This window comes from Xenopus tropicalis, chromosome 3 (genome assembly GCF_000004195.4).
Source record: "Xenopus tropicalis strain Nigerian chromosome 3, UCB_Xtro_10.0, whole genome shotgun sequence".
In the NCBI taxonomy this organism is placed as follows: Eukaryota; Metazoa; Chordata; class Amphibia; order Anura; family Pipidae; genus Xenopus; species Xenopus tropicalis.
Window position 1 is genome coordinate 71,472,960 of NC_030679.2, and position 15,347 is coordinate 71,488,306.

The 15,347-nt window shown below is 37.5% G+C and overlaps 1 protein-coding gene across 2 annotated transcripts in view; it reads left to right on the forward strand.

Moving 5' to 3' along the window:
* The window catches only part of plxnb2 (plexin B2), a 110,922-nt gene that overhangs the window by 62,259 nt on the left and 33,316 nt on the right, over positions 1 to 15,347 (forward strand). For both annotated transcript variants that reach the window (NM_001017322.3, XM_012959119.3), the window contains 7 exon segments: positions 5,715 to 6,816; positions 7,597 to 7,779; positions 9,467 to 9,589; positions 10,947 to 11,047; positions 11,882 to 12,005; positions 14,117 to 14,270; positions 15,182 to 15,299. In NM_001017322.3, coding sequence (NP_001017322.2) covers positions 5,728 to 6,816; positions 7,597 to 7,779; positions 9,467 to 9,589; positions 10,947 to 11,047; positions 11,882 to 12,005; positions 14,117 to 14,270; positions 15,182 to 15,299 — 1,892 coding nt within the window. In that variant the 5' untranslated portion in view covers positions 5,715 to 5,727.

The following is a 15,347-nucleotide window of genomic DNA, read 5'->3' on the forward strand; positions in this document are numbered from 1 at the left end:
AGTGAAATGAAAATCATACATGATTCCAAACATTTTTTACAAATAAATAACTGCAAAGTGGGGTGTGCGTAATTATTCAGCCCCCTTTGGTCTGAGTGCAGTCAATTACCCATAGACATTGCCTGATGAGTGCTAATGACTAAATAGAGTGCACCTGTGTGTAATCTAATGTCAGTACAAATACAGCTGCTCTGTGACGGCCTCAGAGGTTGTCTAAGAGAATATTGGGAGCAACAACACCATGAAGTCCAAAGAACAGACCAGACAGGTCAGGGATAAAGTTACTGAGAAATTTAAAGCAGGCTTAGGCTACAAAAAGATTTCCAAAGCCTTGAACATCCCACAGAGCACTGTTCAAGCGATCATTCAGAAATGGAAGGAGTATGGCACAACTGTAAACCTACCAAGACAAGGCCGTCCACCTAAACTCACAGGCCGATCAAGGAGAGCGCTGATCAGAAATGCAGCCAAGAGGCCCATGGTGACTCTGGACGAGCTGCAGAGATCTACAGCTCAGGTGGGGGAATCTGTCCATAGGACAACTATTAGTCGTGCACTGCACAAAGTTGGCCTTTATGGAAGAGTGGCAAGAAGAAAGCCATTGTTAACAGAAAACCATAAGAAGTCCCGTTTACAGTTTGCCACAAGCCATGTGGGGGACACAGCAAACATGTAGAAGAAGGTGCTCTGGTCAGATGAGACCAAAATGGAACTTTTTGGCCAAAATGCAAAATGCTATGTGTGGCGGAAAACTAACACTGCACATCACTCTGAACACACCATCCCCACTGTCAAATATGGTGGTGGCAGCATCATGCTCTGGGGGTGCTTCTCTTCAGCAGGGACAGGGAAGCTGGTCAGAGTTGATGGGAAGATGGATGGAGCCAAATACAGGGCAATCTTGGAAGAAAACCTCTTGGAGTCTGCAAAAGACTTGAGACTGGGGCAGAGGTTCACCTTCCAGCAGGACAACGACCCTAAACATAAAGCCAGGGCAACAATGGAATGGTTTAAAACAAAACATATCCATGTGTTAGAATGGCCCAGTCAAAGTCCAGATCTGTATCCACTCGAGAATCTGTGGCAAGATCTGAAAACTGCTGTTCACAAACGCTGTCCATCTAATCTGAGCTGGAGCTGTTTTGCAAAGAAGAATGGGCAAGGATTTCAGTCTCTAGATGTGCAAAGCTGGTAGAGACATACCCTAAAAGCCTGGCAGCTGTAATTGCAGCAAAAGGTGGTTCTAGAAAGTATTGACTCAGGGGGCTGAATAATTACGCACACCCCACTTTGCAGTTATTTATTTGTAAAAAATGTTTGGAATCATGTATGATTTTCGTTCCACTTCTGACGTGTACACCACTTTGTATTGGTCTTTCACGTAGAATTCCAATAAAATTGATTCATGTTTGTGGCTGTAATGTGACAAAATGTGGAAAAGTTCAAGGGGGCCGAATACCTTTGCAAGCCACTGTATGTAGTGGGGTCATTTTGATGATCTTGGACTTTTTCAATCAAAAGTAACTATATAATTATTATTTTTATTGCTTTGTGTAACTAAGTCTTTAGCTTCAGTACCTGTTCTCTAGCTACAGTACTATTTATATCTTGGGCAAGTCAAAATATTGCATTTAAAATGTTCAAATATATGCAGTGCCACAGATTTCTTTTTTGGCTTTCACATTGGTTTATGCTTTGCTGTGTGAGTTCTGCAGCTCTTTGCCAGAAAACAGAGGTTTAAAGGCAATGGAGCAGCATTCACATACACACTTAATATGTTGTTTTTTCTGCTTAGAATTATTTCCTCAACAGTGCAGTTGGCTCTTTTAAAGGACAAGGATGATGTCAGAGTGTTAGGTGCCTCCCTCTAAATATAAATTCAAAATAAATTATGTATGGTTAAAAAAAGACAAAAATACATCAAGTTTAACCTGTCCAAATGACCCACAGTGCACACATACAATCAGACATATCAATACACTAAAATAAATTCTAATTACTTGGCATGAAGGTCAAAAATTGATCTTGGGACCTTTTTACATTTAAAAACATACCTAACTGCATTGAAAAACACACTTTTACTTTACTGGGCATGCACACAGCTTGGGCAAATGCAAGGAATCCCAGGGACAATGCAAAATATGGCTCAACTGTAAAGCTGCCCATACACGGGCAGATCTGCTTGCTTGGCGATGTCGCCAAGCGAGCGGATCTTTACCCGATATTCCCACCTACAGGTGGGCGATATCGGGGAACCTGTTGGCGAATTCGATTGTTTGGCCCTGGGGACAAACTAACGAATTCTAACGGCGGCAATGGGGCAGTCTGTTCAGGCCAGATATCGGTCGGCCAGGTCCCTCATTTCTGCCCCTACACGGGCCGATAAGCTGCTGAATCGGTCCAAGGGACCGATATCGGCAGCTACAATCGGCCCGTGTATGGGGGACCTTAAGGCTTATGTGTTTTCAACCAAGGAGCACCGGACTGGGTCTGAGGTTTGTTATTATGTTCACTGGAGCTACCTACTCCACTTTCTAGTGATTAACCCTTTCTTTGTCCTTTAGACAATAACTAGCCCATTTCTGCAACTTAGTAGGATCTGGGGTTAAATATTCACCATAACTTGCTCACTGACCACGTATCCACCAGTTAGGAATAAACCTGAAGCTTAATTTGCATCAATCATGTAAGTGTCTGTTATATAACCCAATACATTGGGTTACTTAAAGGCGATCTAAATTCAAAAGTGACTTGTAAACTTACTCAGGGCACTTCTTTGAGCGCTGATTTTTTTTCATTTTTAGCAGCTTCTTAGTTATATGTATTTTTAGATTTCTTTTGCCTCAACTGAGAGTCAGCAACAGAAAGTTTAACTGTGAATATAGGAAGTATATATAGTGCGTAAACAGGATCACTGACACACTGGCCCTTCAAAAAGAGCCATTCAGCTAAACCTGTTTAGCAGTATAAAACCACTATTTTTGAACACAATAAGAAGAAGGTATAAGAAGGTGGCCATAGCATCACTTATTTTTTTGGGTTAAGATTTTTTAAAAATGTGCTTAGAGCTAAATTAAAAAAAATAAATAAAGAAAGTGTTCTCCCTAGCAATTTGGTGGGTGGCTTATGTTTCTCCATTTACTGCAACATATTTCACTAGTGATTAAAAATTCCTCATTCAGAAAACTAGGTTAGAAATTACTCTTGGCTCTGGCTTGTCTTGTGGCTTTCTTTTCTGGTCATTAACTATACCATTTGGAGTGGTTTCAAAAACAATCACACAGTGGTTTATTACTAAGACTGCATGCTGGGTTTGCACAGCTTTTGCTTCTGCTAAGCTCATTGGCGACCTCTAGTGGTTAATTAATTTATGTAAATGCTGCCTGATAATACTTTGTTTACATTTATTTTTTTATAAAATACTGATAGATGTTTTTTTAAAATACAGTGTTTCTATAGTTATATACATAAATTGCTTACAGTTGGTACCCATAACAAAATGGTACAGGAAACTACTAAAAAAATAAATTTCAAGGCACCAGGGTATAACTGAAGCTGAGGTTTTCAAACCTTGTCAAAGTCTTCTAGTCGGCAAAAAAGACACTTTAAAAGACTATAAAAGACTGTCTAAAATGCAATGTGACCTGACTAGAACTCAAAGGATGGGATGAGGGATGTGTTAGCCTCAACTAACCTTAATCATCAGTTTAAAGGATCAAGTCAAATGCACTGGGGGTGCAAGGGTGTGCAGTGAATTTGAAGTTAAAGTTTGGATTTTTACCCAGCACAGAGATATGCAGGGATATTGGCAGGGATGTGGTGCAGTGCTCAGTGGAGGGTACCCTGGTTCAGTGCAGTTTTCAGCAAATATGGGTGCCAGCCCAGGTCTAAGGTTTTCCATTATATTCACAGGGTGGTGTCTAACACATTTACATACTTAGTGAATTTGATTTGACTTTTCCTTTAAGTGGGGCAGGCTGATAGATGGGTACCATACATAGAATAGTAAACTGCTGAGTTTAACAATCTTTACAGCAGCAAGATGACAGTGAAGATTATATTGTGTATGATTTACACCAGGGATCCCTCAACCTTTTATACCCATGAGCCACATTCAAATAGAAAAAGTGTTGGGGAGCAACACAAGCATGGAAAACGTTTGTAGAAGTCTATAGAAGGCTCTGTTTGACTTTACACTGGGTTTTATGCAATCAACACTTGTCTCCAAGCCAGAAATTCAAAAATGGCACCTACTTTGAGGCCACTGGGAGCAACATCCAAGAGGTTGGTGAGTAACCTGTTACTCACGAACCACCGGTTGGGGATCACTGGTTTACACTATATAAACTAATCTAAATCTTATTTCTCTTAGATCTTGGAATTAAAAATCGCTGCAGGCAGGCATCATTTGGTGGGCACTGTTATTAGGAAAGCTTTACATTTTCCCAAAATATGACCAGTTGCCATGCCCATGCACAGGTTACACAATTATAGACTGTGAGGACAGGGGGATTGAAAGTACAGTGATATCTAGGAAGTACAGAATGGAAAGTGAAACACATGTCTGTCCTGCCTCTTGGGGGGCCCATCACTGTCTCTCATGAAATGCCTGAGGTTCACAGTATGTTATGGAATTCTGGGTACAACAATATGTAAAATGTGGGACCCATGGTATGGATGTCATTCGAATCATTTAAATAGGAGTGTGTTTTTGTTAACTGGGCATCATATTTTGGGAGTGTGGCCATGGCCAGAATTTTTACCATTTATGTCCCTCTGTCAAATGCTGTAAGGTGTTTATTTTATAAGTATACTACAGTAACCTCTTAAGAGTGATTTCTGTATGACATCCATATTTTTTTTTATACAACCTGACCTATAATTATACAATCTATCAGATAATTGCCGCACAACATAGGAAAAGTTTGAATACAATTGTTATAAATATAACATTTAGTTAAAATATTACCTTTAGTATAAAAAGTGAAATCACTTGTGTAGTCTTACTTATATTGGAATTTCCTGTGTCTGAAGTATATAAATTGGATTTAGTAAATTGATAAATCTCTGAAGTCTGTGAATGTATTCTGTGAGCACTCTCAGCAGTTTGTTGGACAGGCTATAAATCAATGATCTATATCACACCCTAAATATATATTTTTTTGCATAAAAAATGTAATCCTAAACAGCTTTTTATTAAAAATGATTAAACACATGTTGCTAGATTTAAAATGATTTGTTATGTTTGCTGAAAGCCTGGTTCTGAATCCTAAAAACAATGTAGCTGAAGCCAGCAGACCTGCTACATGCATTGTTTCAATTCTGACTTCACTTCAATTTGTTAACATTATTCAGTTGTCCGTGTCATAGATGGATCAGAATAATCAATGTTTTGCTCATAAGACTAGTTCTCACAAGAAGTTTCAGCTGACTGAACTCATAAAGGCCATCGGAACGAGGACGGCATCAACGCGCTGATGTGCTCCTCGTCCCACCAGGTTGACACCTTGGCCAGATGTCGAGTAGGCTCATCAGAGAGCCCCATACACGAGCCAATAAACTGCTGTTAGTAGGATTAATTACAAATTTGGGATTACATATTTATACTGACTAAGCAATCTTTTGCTACAAGGGTATTCAAAAACATTCACTATTTTTAGGCACAGCTTGTTCTAAAATTTTAATGTGGTGTTTTTTTATTTATTTTTTTTCAGACTCTGACCAACAATGGCTTTATGGTTTCAAGTTTCCAGCCTAATTATCTGCATCATATTGATGCCACAAGCACAAACATTTCTCTCTTTCTTTAGTGACACAGATTTAAACCATCTTGCTGTTAACAATGACACTGGCATTGTTTATATTGGAGCTGTAAATCGCTTGTACCAACTTTCTGCAGAGCTCGATATGCAAGTGAATTTTACCACAGGTCCAAAATTAGATAAAAAATCTTGCACACCACCCATTGACTCCCAGCAGTGTCCCTCTGCAGAAATAACAGATAATTATAACAAGCTGCTGCTGCTAGATAAGCCACATGAACGGATTATTGTATGTGGTAGCATTTTTAAAGGAATTTGCTCGTTAAGGGCTATGAGCGATATTTCTACAGAGCTTTGGTATAAAGATAACCTAGGAGAAAAGTCTTTTGTTGCGAGCAATGATGAAGTTATATCTACTGTTGGATTGGTCACTAACCATGGCAAAGAAAAAAGGAGGCTTTTATTTGTTGGAAAAGGCCATGTACAAAATGACAATGGAATTATCATAAGTACGCGGATACTGGAAAAGAAAGAAGATAGAGATGTTTTTGAAGTGTATCAAGACTCTGCAACATTTAAATCTGTTGATCATATAAAACATTTCCAGCAATTTGTAACTGCTTTTGAGAATGATGATTATGTTTATTTTGTCTCAACACGAGCAGATCGAATTAGTAATGAAAATCGGACTTTTATTTCCCGTCTTTGTAAGGATGATTTCAACTACTACTCCTATATTGAGATGCCTCTTGAATGTAAAAACCAGAGGAATAATGAGAGCTACAATTTCAGCCACTCTGTTTTTGTTACTAAACCGGGCAGTGACTTAGCAGATATCATGAAACTTCCATCCACTGAAACAACAGTTCTCTTTGGTGTTTTTAGCAGAAAACAAGTTTCAGATCAATCTGCTGTCTGTGTGTTTTCACTGTCTGAGATTAATAATAAATTTGAAGAAAACCGTGAGGCATGTTACACAAGTAATAAAGCTGATCTCAAGACTCTATTTTTTAAGCCATATGGAGGAGAACTGTCCTGTGCAAATTCACCATCGGTAAGCTCACTTGTTTTATACTTGGTTTATATGTTTCTTATATTGCTATGAATAATTGATTACCCTTTCTTGACCTTATAATTGACAGATGATATTTTATTCAGATAAATAAATGTGGAGTTTAAAATGAAAATACTACATATTTATTATATATTAAGGGGCTGATTTATTAATGATTGTAACTTTGGTTTGCACAATAGATTTGTTTTCTCCAGACCCCTTTTTTGGTCAACAAAAACTATTTGCACAGTAGTCATTCTGCTGCTATTTTAGGAGTATACAAGAGGGGAAACACTAATCAGTCTACAGCATAAGTCCATTTCATCCATTTCTCTGGACCTCCCACAGAAGTGGATCCGTGACACAACTAACCAGTTTTCTGCATACATTTATCTGCAGTCTATAGCCAACGCATAGCAGTTACAGCTTAATAAAATATTCCAACTTCTTGTTACAGGTCATTAAGGCCATTTAAAATGTAAAAACAAAACGAGCTGTAATTACAAAACTCAAGCAATTAATTTGGCCATGTAAAAAATGTCATATGCCAAAGACCTTTAATATTTGTTGGGTCCAATCCAATATTTTCCACTTTCTAGCATTTTAATGTGCTGCCCACATTTGTTTTGCCCTGTAAAGATTTATTGTAGCAGGAACAAACTAAATGTAACAATTTTAGTATGGTAATAAGTCATACGTAAAAACTCTGCCTTTAGGTTTCTTAGAATGCATATGTTAGGCTCTTGAAGTGGTTGAATTGATTTCCTGTTTCATCCAAAGGGAGCTGCTAAAAGTTATCGCTGTGGGTCAGAACACTTGCCCTACCCCTTGGAGTGCAAGGAAGGTGTATCCAAAAGTTCTGTGTTAATAAGAGAGAAGAATCCTTTTAGCTCAGTTGCCATCGCTGTTGAGAATGAGCACACCATTGCATTTTTGGGGACAGCTGAAGGAAAACTTGTGAAGGTAATTATAATGTTAAACCAAATACTTCTGGTTTGGTGCAAAGGTAATGTAATATATACTCAGTGAAACAAAATAGAGCATGCACTAAAAATTCATATATACACAGAAGGGGTTTGTGGGAGCACTCCAAGGCTAAATAGAGTATACAAATACAATGGAAGTGCGACTGATCTGGCCGAATTAGCTACAATCATACAAAAAAGAGAGGGGTATTGATCAATGCACATTCCCTTGTCCCCTGTTTCATAAGTAAATTGTCTATGCTAATGCATGTATTTACAAAAACAGGGGTTTTTAGTTACAAAATTCTGATCATAAGATTGGTAAACCACCATACCATGTCAAGGTAAACCCCGTATGATGGTCCTATCTATTTACCTCTGGTCATATTTTTCAAAGGCTGGCACTCCCATGCACAGTAGCCAATCCTGACCTGGGGGCTGGTTTGAGTCAGAGGGCTTAGTTCACTCCCATGCCTTCAGCTTTTATAGAGAGAGATTGCCAAGACCACAGCTTGGTTCTACAGGCTTAATCCTCCCCCGCTTGTAAAGGAGAAGACTGCCCATTAAGCAACACCCATTTTTTTAAAGGCATAAGACCATCATTAAAGGGACGGGTGTGGTTGTAGCACCCCCACACCATTCTTCCTGCAGAGTAACTCTGCTAAAATACATAAATACATAGATCCCCCTCTCTTTTTTTGTATGCCTGCACAAAAAAAATCACCTACACATTATAAATTGTTTTAAGGTTTTATAAATGTAACTGCTATTAAAAGCAGTAACTGTCTGTCCCTTTAGTTTTGATTTTGAAACAATATAGCAGAAGCCATCTGATTAACAGACCTTTGAAGAAGCACGAAAGGCAGCTGAGATGCAGATATCTTTAAGTGTTTCTGTTTAATAAGTAGTGGAATTGTAGTGTGCAGGAAATGAGCCAGTGCTGCAAAAAAATCATTTCGCAGGCCAAAGGCAGAATATTTAGAGGGAGGATTCCATTGGTTAACTTCATGAAAATGTTTTTCCTTTTAATGTGTTCTGTTCACTATTTAAAACCTTGACAAAGGCTGCAACTCTAACAATATGCTAGTGTTAAGTGTTTGTCAATTAATGAGTGGCTTTTCCTAAAAGCTTTTTGCAGCAACATGACTGAAGTAAAAAGTAATATGAGAGTGTCTGTCTAAACCTAATGTTACACAGGCTCCTGCACCTCCTGGCATCACAGTTGTTGGTATATCGTATAGCAAAAAGCACAGAGCCATTACTTGTACAAAGCCATGTAGTATCAGCCTGGTCATGGTTCCCTGTGTAGGTACCAGGCTGTGCAGGGCAAGCTTGAGAAAGGATAAATGTGCAAGGCTGCTACCTGCTCCTAGTATGGGAGCAGGTAGCAGCCTTGCCAGCAACATGCCAAACCTTGCAGCAACATGCCAAACCTTGTAGCAACATGCCAAACCTGCATTACTGTGGCCAGCTTCTATAACCAAAAGCTTACTGTGATGCCCATTGTCTGGCCTTCTTTACAGAATACCATCTGCTCACTTCTAACAGGAATTAATACTTTCATGGTAGCATATTACCAATAGATACCGATAATTGTATTTATAATTATATGATAAGCAAATATTACAAAAAAAATCAATGATATCTGTAAAGGAACCATAACTCAGTTTCTTGTTTTTTCTTAGGCTTTTATCAGAGACCAATCATATGAGTATAGGAACCTTTCCTTTGAAACATCAAGTGCAGTGAAGAATGGCATGGTGTTTGATGCTGATCAAAAACATCTGTATGTAATGACTAAGAAAAAGGTAAACCTTTTCTATATGTGTGTTACCCATGTATGTTGCATAGATCAAGTGAAAATAATAAATGCAGGTATTTAAACATGTTGAAATTATATGCAAATAGTTTTGTGGTATACACCACTTACCATAGGTAGTTTCATATAGCACCTTAACCTTGGTGATTGGAGAGCTGAGCTGGTTCTTGTATTTTGGGGGTGGTATTTATATCCAGATAACTACTTTTAGGCACGTGAACAGTGCTGTTGTTGAAATGTTATAGCTATTACTTTGCCACTCTGTGGATCTACATCTTCAAATCGGCAATGCTGGTATCTGGTTTTAAAGGGACACTGTCATTACAAAATTTTTTTTTTTATAACAAGACCTTTTTTTTTTTTTTTTTTTATACATAAGCTGTGTTTTATGTTACACTAGACATCAAGTTTATTGTGTATACATTCTTTATAAATACAATGTATCTGCTTACATTGTCTCACTCAAGTAAGCCTCATTCTTTGTAATTATTAAAGGGGCAGCATACCACCTTCTTCAACATTTGTTCAGTAAGTTCATAAAACTACACTACTGAGCACATTTCACATATTTTCAGTTAACACTTTAATTTCTGATGACATTAGCCCTTTAACTAAGTATTCATTTTAAATTTGATGGACACCCTGCAGTTCAGCTCACTAAGAGCTAAGCTCCTCTCTGTTGTAGGTTTTTAGGTATTATTTTAGAGCCAGCAGATTTCCCAGTACACCCTAAGTTTGGGAATGCAGGCCTACATGTCTTGCTGAAATTGGCAATAAGTTAAAGATTTCTCAATATTTACCAAAAAAAAAAAAAACAGTGGAAGAAAAAACTTTTTGTTAAAATCAGGGGTTGTTTTGGCTTTTATGAAACAAAATATATTCTTTCTTTACCAGACAAAAATGTTATAGAACCTTTACTGCTGATTGTAATTGTCTGCCTTCCTTTGGGATATGCTATGTTCAAAAGTCATTGCGATTAAATATAATACAGGCAATTGGCCAATACTATATTAGTAACAATGCCAGTTTCTCATCACCTATATCCACCTTCCATTTTTTCCATTTTCCTTATAAGACTGAAAACTGTTTTAGTGTCTGAAAAGTACTACACAAAATACAATTATGAATTATGTAGACTTTTTATTTAATAACGAATTATTAATCATTATGTAATTGTCACCAAAATGCAAGAAATGTTTAATATTACCATCTGTTATGTATCTGGGGATAGTTTCAGGTTTGTGTGTGTGTGATGCATTAATATTTATATGCTACAAAGTGATAAGAGTTATGCATTTAAGAATTGTCAGGGCATTTTTCCCTCTTACAATATGCTTTATCTATAGGCCTACCGAGTTCCTGTTCAAGATTGTGCCCGTTCTTCAAATTGCAATGAATGCATTTCAACAAATGATCCTTATTGTGGTTGGTGTGTTCTTGAAGGAAAGTAAGTGTAACATTTTCTTATAATGGGCATTCTAGGCTAACTTGCTAATAGCACTGCTCACCAGGGACCACAGCCAAGTAAATGTTCACTGGTATATGCAACATGAATGGTACTTGAGAATTTAGTTCTTGAAAAGATGTACTGTTTGTCATTTGTGTTGGGGGCCAAGAGGTATTCAATATTAAGTACCAACTGATGGAAAGTTTTTTTCCCCTTTCTGTTTGGCTATAGTATAGCATCAGTAACATGACCATGGTGAACGTGAAACCCTGATGGAATTAAGAATTAAAAAGATGTTCCTATTTTTATGGAGTTTTTTTTTTTTTCTATTTTTGTTTGCAGGATGTATTAAAATATGCATATGCCCATTTTTTTCCACATATTCACAGTTAAATCTCCCTAAATATGGTACCTTCTGAGTCTCTTACAGGGTCCAATATCCAGCTTGCAAAATATTAAACATATTTATACTAGTTACAGCATTTTGATTCCTGGCCACAACTTTTAAATGTGAAGGTCCTTAGTACTATATTACTGTAAAAAGCAAAATATTTTTAGTCAAAATTGTTTGTAAATTCAATGCACAAAAAAAAGTGTTGATCATAACAAAAGAAGTTAAATTTTTAGTTAAAATACAGCCTCCTTATAAAATGTGAATTGATTGCTTAAATGCTGATAATCTGGAATGGCACAAGACTCGCTGCTATTGGCAGTTCAAAAGTATAAATAAGCAGTAGCAAGTTAAATACTATGTTTTGCCAAGACTTACAGCTCAGTTGCAATATCTTTTAAAGTATGAAATCTAAAACGGTTTACTTTTAATGTTCTTATTAGATGCACAAGGAAGGTTGATTGCCCAAGGAACAATAACAGTCACTGGTTATTTAGTCCTTCTGGAACATGTATGCAAGTCAAGAGTGCGACGCCAGGGAATATGAGTGTCATGTCACTGCGCAAGGTAAGAAATTTAGTCTGTGACTCATTCGTTTATATTTAGGAGCACACCCTATACAAGTCCAAATGCCCTTGGTGCAGGGCAAAAACAAAAATATAATAGAAAGAGTGCCGTACACACAAAAGAAAAAGTGTTTTTATTGAAAAAATTCCAATGTTTTTGAGCTTTTCCTCAGGGACAAGTGCTCTGAGTTCGAGCACTGGTTGTGCTCGAAACGTTGGAATTTTTTCGATAAACACTTTTTCTTTTGTATCCCCAAGCCCCTGTTTGTGCAGCAGAAATTTTTCCAGAAAATCAAGTATTTCTCACAGAAAAGTATTGCAGTAGCACATGTTTTGCTATACACACATTTATTCCCTTTGTGTGTATTGGGACAGAACAAAAAAGGGAGGAAAAAAAGCAAATTGGACATAATGTCACGCAAAACTCCAAAAATGGTCTGGACAAAATTTTTGGCACCCTTTCAAAATTGTGGATAAATAAGATTGTTTCAAACATGTGATGCTCCTTTAAACTCACCTGGGGCAAGTAACAGGCGTGGGTAATATAAAAATCACACTGAAAGCAGATAAAAAAAGAGAGAAGTTCACTTAGTCTTTGCATTGTGTGTCTGTGTGTGCCACACTAAGCATGGACAACAGAGGAGAAGAGAACTGTCTGAGGAATTGAGAACCAAAATTGTGGAAAAATATCAACAATCTCAAGGTTACAAGTCCATCTCCAGAGATCTGGATTTACTTTTGTCCACAGTGCACAACATTATCAAGAACTTTGCAACCCATGGCACTGTAGCTTATCTTCCTGGGTGTGGACGGAAGAGAAAAATTGATGAAAAGGATAGTCCGGAAAAATTGATGAAAGGATAGTCCGGATGGTGGATAAGCAGCCCCAAACAAGTTCCAAATAAATTCAAGCTGTCCTGCAGGCTCAAGGAGCATCAGTGTCAGCACGAACTATCCGTCGACATTTAAATGAAATGAAACTCTATGGCAGGAGACCTAGGAGGACCCCACTGCTGACACAGAGACATAATAAAGCAAGACTACAGTTTGCCAAAATGTACTTGAGTAAGCCACAATCCTTCTGGGAAAACGTCTTGTGGACAGATGAGACCAAGATAGAGTTTTTTGGTAAAGCACATCCGAAAACGGAATGAGGACTACAAATAAAAGAACACAGTGCCTACAGTGAAATATGGTGGAGGTTCAGTGATGTTTTGGGTTGTTTTGCTGCCTCTGGCACTGGGTGCCTTGAATGTGTGCAAGGCATCATGAAATCTGAGGATTACCAAAGAATTTTGGGTCGCACTGTAGAGCCCAGTGTCAGAAAGCTGGGTTTGCGTCCAAGATCTTGGGTCTTCCAGCAGGACAATGACACAAAACATACATCAAAAAGCACCCAGAAATGGATGGCAACAAAGCGCTGGAGAGTTTTGAAGTGGCCAGCAATGGGTCCAGATCTAAATGCCATTGAACATCTGTAGAGAGATCTTAAAATTGCTGTTGGGAAAAGGTGCCCTTCCAATAAGAGAGACCTGGAGCAGTTTGCAAAGGAAGAGTGGTCCAAAATTCCCAGTGAGAGGTATAAGAAGCTTATTGAGGGTTATAGGAAGCGACTGATTTCAGTAATTTTTTTTCCAAAGGGTGTGCAACCAAATATTAAGTTAAGGGTGCCAATAATTTTGGCCATGATGGGTCATCAACGCCTGGGTGCCTGAAGCATAAATAATCTCTGGGAGGAATCTGCACTATTCTTATGTCCAATATCAAAAAGATTTATTTTGAAGGGAGACGTTTTAGCCCACCAAGGGTCAAGTGCACATACATCAAGCAACAAGTCTAATAAACCACTTGTGGCGGGAAAGGGACAGGAGGCACTCAGTAGCTACGTCATTAAGTAAAGAATACGTAACTGAATATGTAACTGTTGAAGTTGCTGTCCACGTATTTCAGAGTGGAAATAGTCTGCAATTTCTTTGCAAGAACAAACTATTTTATCTTGTAAATCTCTTATTACAGAATAATTAGAATGCATAATTTTAAAGGCAAATAATAAACAGACATCTTAGCTTTGGAGGTGACTTTGTCTAATGGAACTATTGTTCTTTGTTACAGGTTACATTAACTGTGGAACCCTCAATATATTTATTATATAACGATAATCTGATTTGTGACTTTGGAGGAGCGAAAACTACAGCTGAATTGCAGCAAGATGGGACAATCTCTTGCCAACCCCCAAATCTAATTCCATCCCCAGAAAAAGGCAAAGGTAAATACATCCTTTATTCAAAATAAAAATCTTGACATTGCAGGCTGGGGGGCTTTGTTACTTTGCCTGAATAAGAAATGCAAAATAATAAATGCTGTTCTCTAAATTAACACCCTGTTTTAAATATTTTTGTTTTTTATTTTCCCAGGGCTCATACGTTATTAGCAGTTTTTTGGCTACAACCATGTTTACTTTTATATAAGAAACGTATCCATTAAAAGAAACAACTAGCGGTTTCAAAATGTCACTTTTTTAAATTACTGTGCTTACTATGCCTCACATGATATACTGTGAAATATCACCCCAGTACAGGCCTAACTGCAGTACTTTGGGGCAATTCTTTTTACAGGCATAGGATCCTTTATCCGGAAACCCATTATCCAGAAATCTCCAAATTACGGAAAGGCCATCTCCCATAGACTCTATTATAAGCAAATAATTCTAATTTTTAAAAATTTTCTCTGTAATTATAAAACAGTACCTTGTACTTGATTCTAATTAAGATACAATGAATCCTTATTGGAGCAAGCCCAAGCTCATTGGGTTTATTCAATATTTAAATGATTGTTAGCAGACTTAAGTTATCGAGATCCAAATTACGGAATGATCTCTTATCTAGAAAACCCCAGGTCCAGAGCATTCTGGATTATAAGCCCCATAACTGTTCTTGGCTTCTATATTTCACCTGTATAATACACTTTAAGCTTTGCAGCTGTAACAGAGCTTCAACTGACATGCCAAGGAAAATACATATCTGTGAAAGAAATCATGGCAATAGTAAGCATATAATGGAGAGCCTGAGGTACCCACATATGTGCTTACTTTTCTTTTCTCTCAAACCAGAATGTTCTGTTAGAGATTGTTTACAAATAATTGTTCACTGTTAATGTGGTCTTTTTGTCTTCTTGTAGATAATGTTAACATTACAATCAACCTAAGCTTTCAGAAGAATGGTGATGTGTTTTTTGCAAATTATTCTTATCCATTCTATAATTGTAAAGAAGCAATAAACCTTTCAGAGAATATGCCGTAAGTATTCTTAGTTAAAATCTACTTTGCCTAAAATAAACCTGAGAT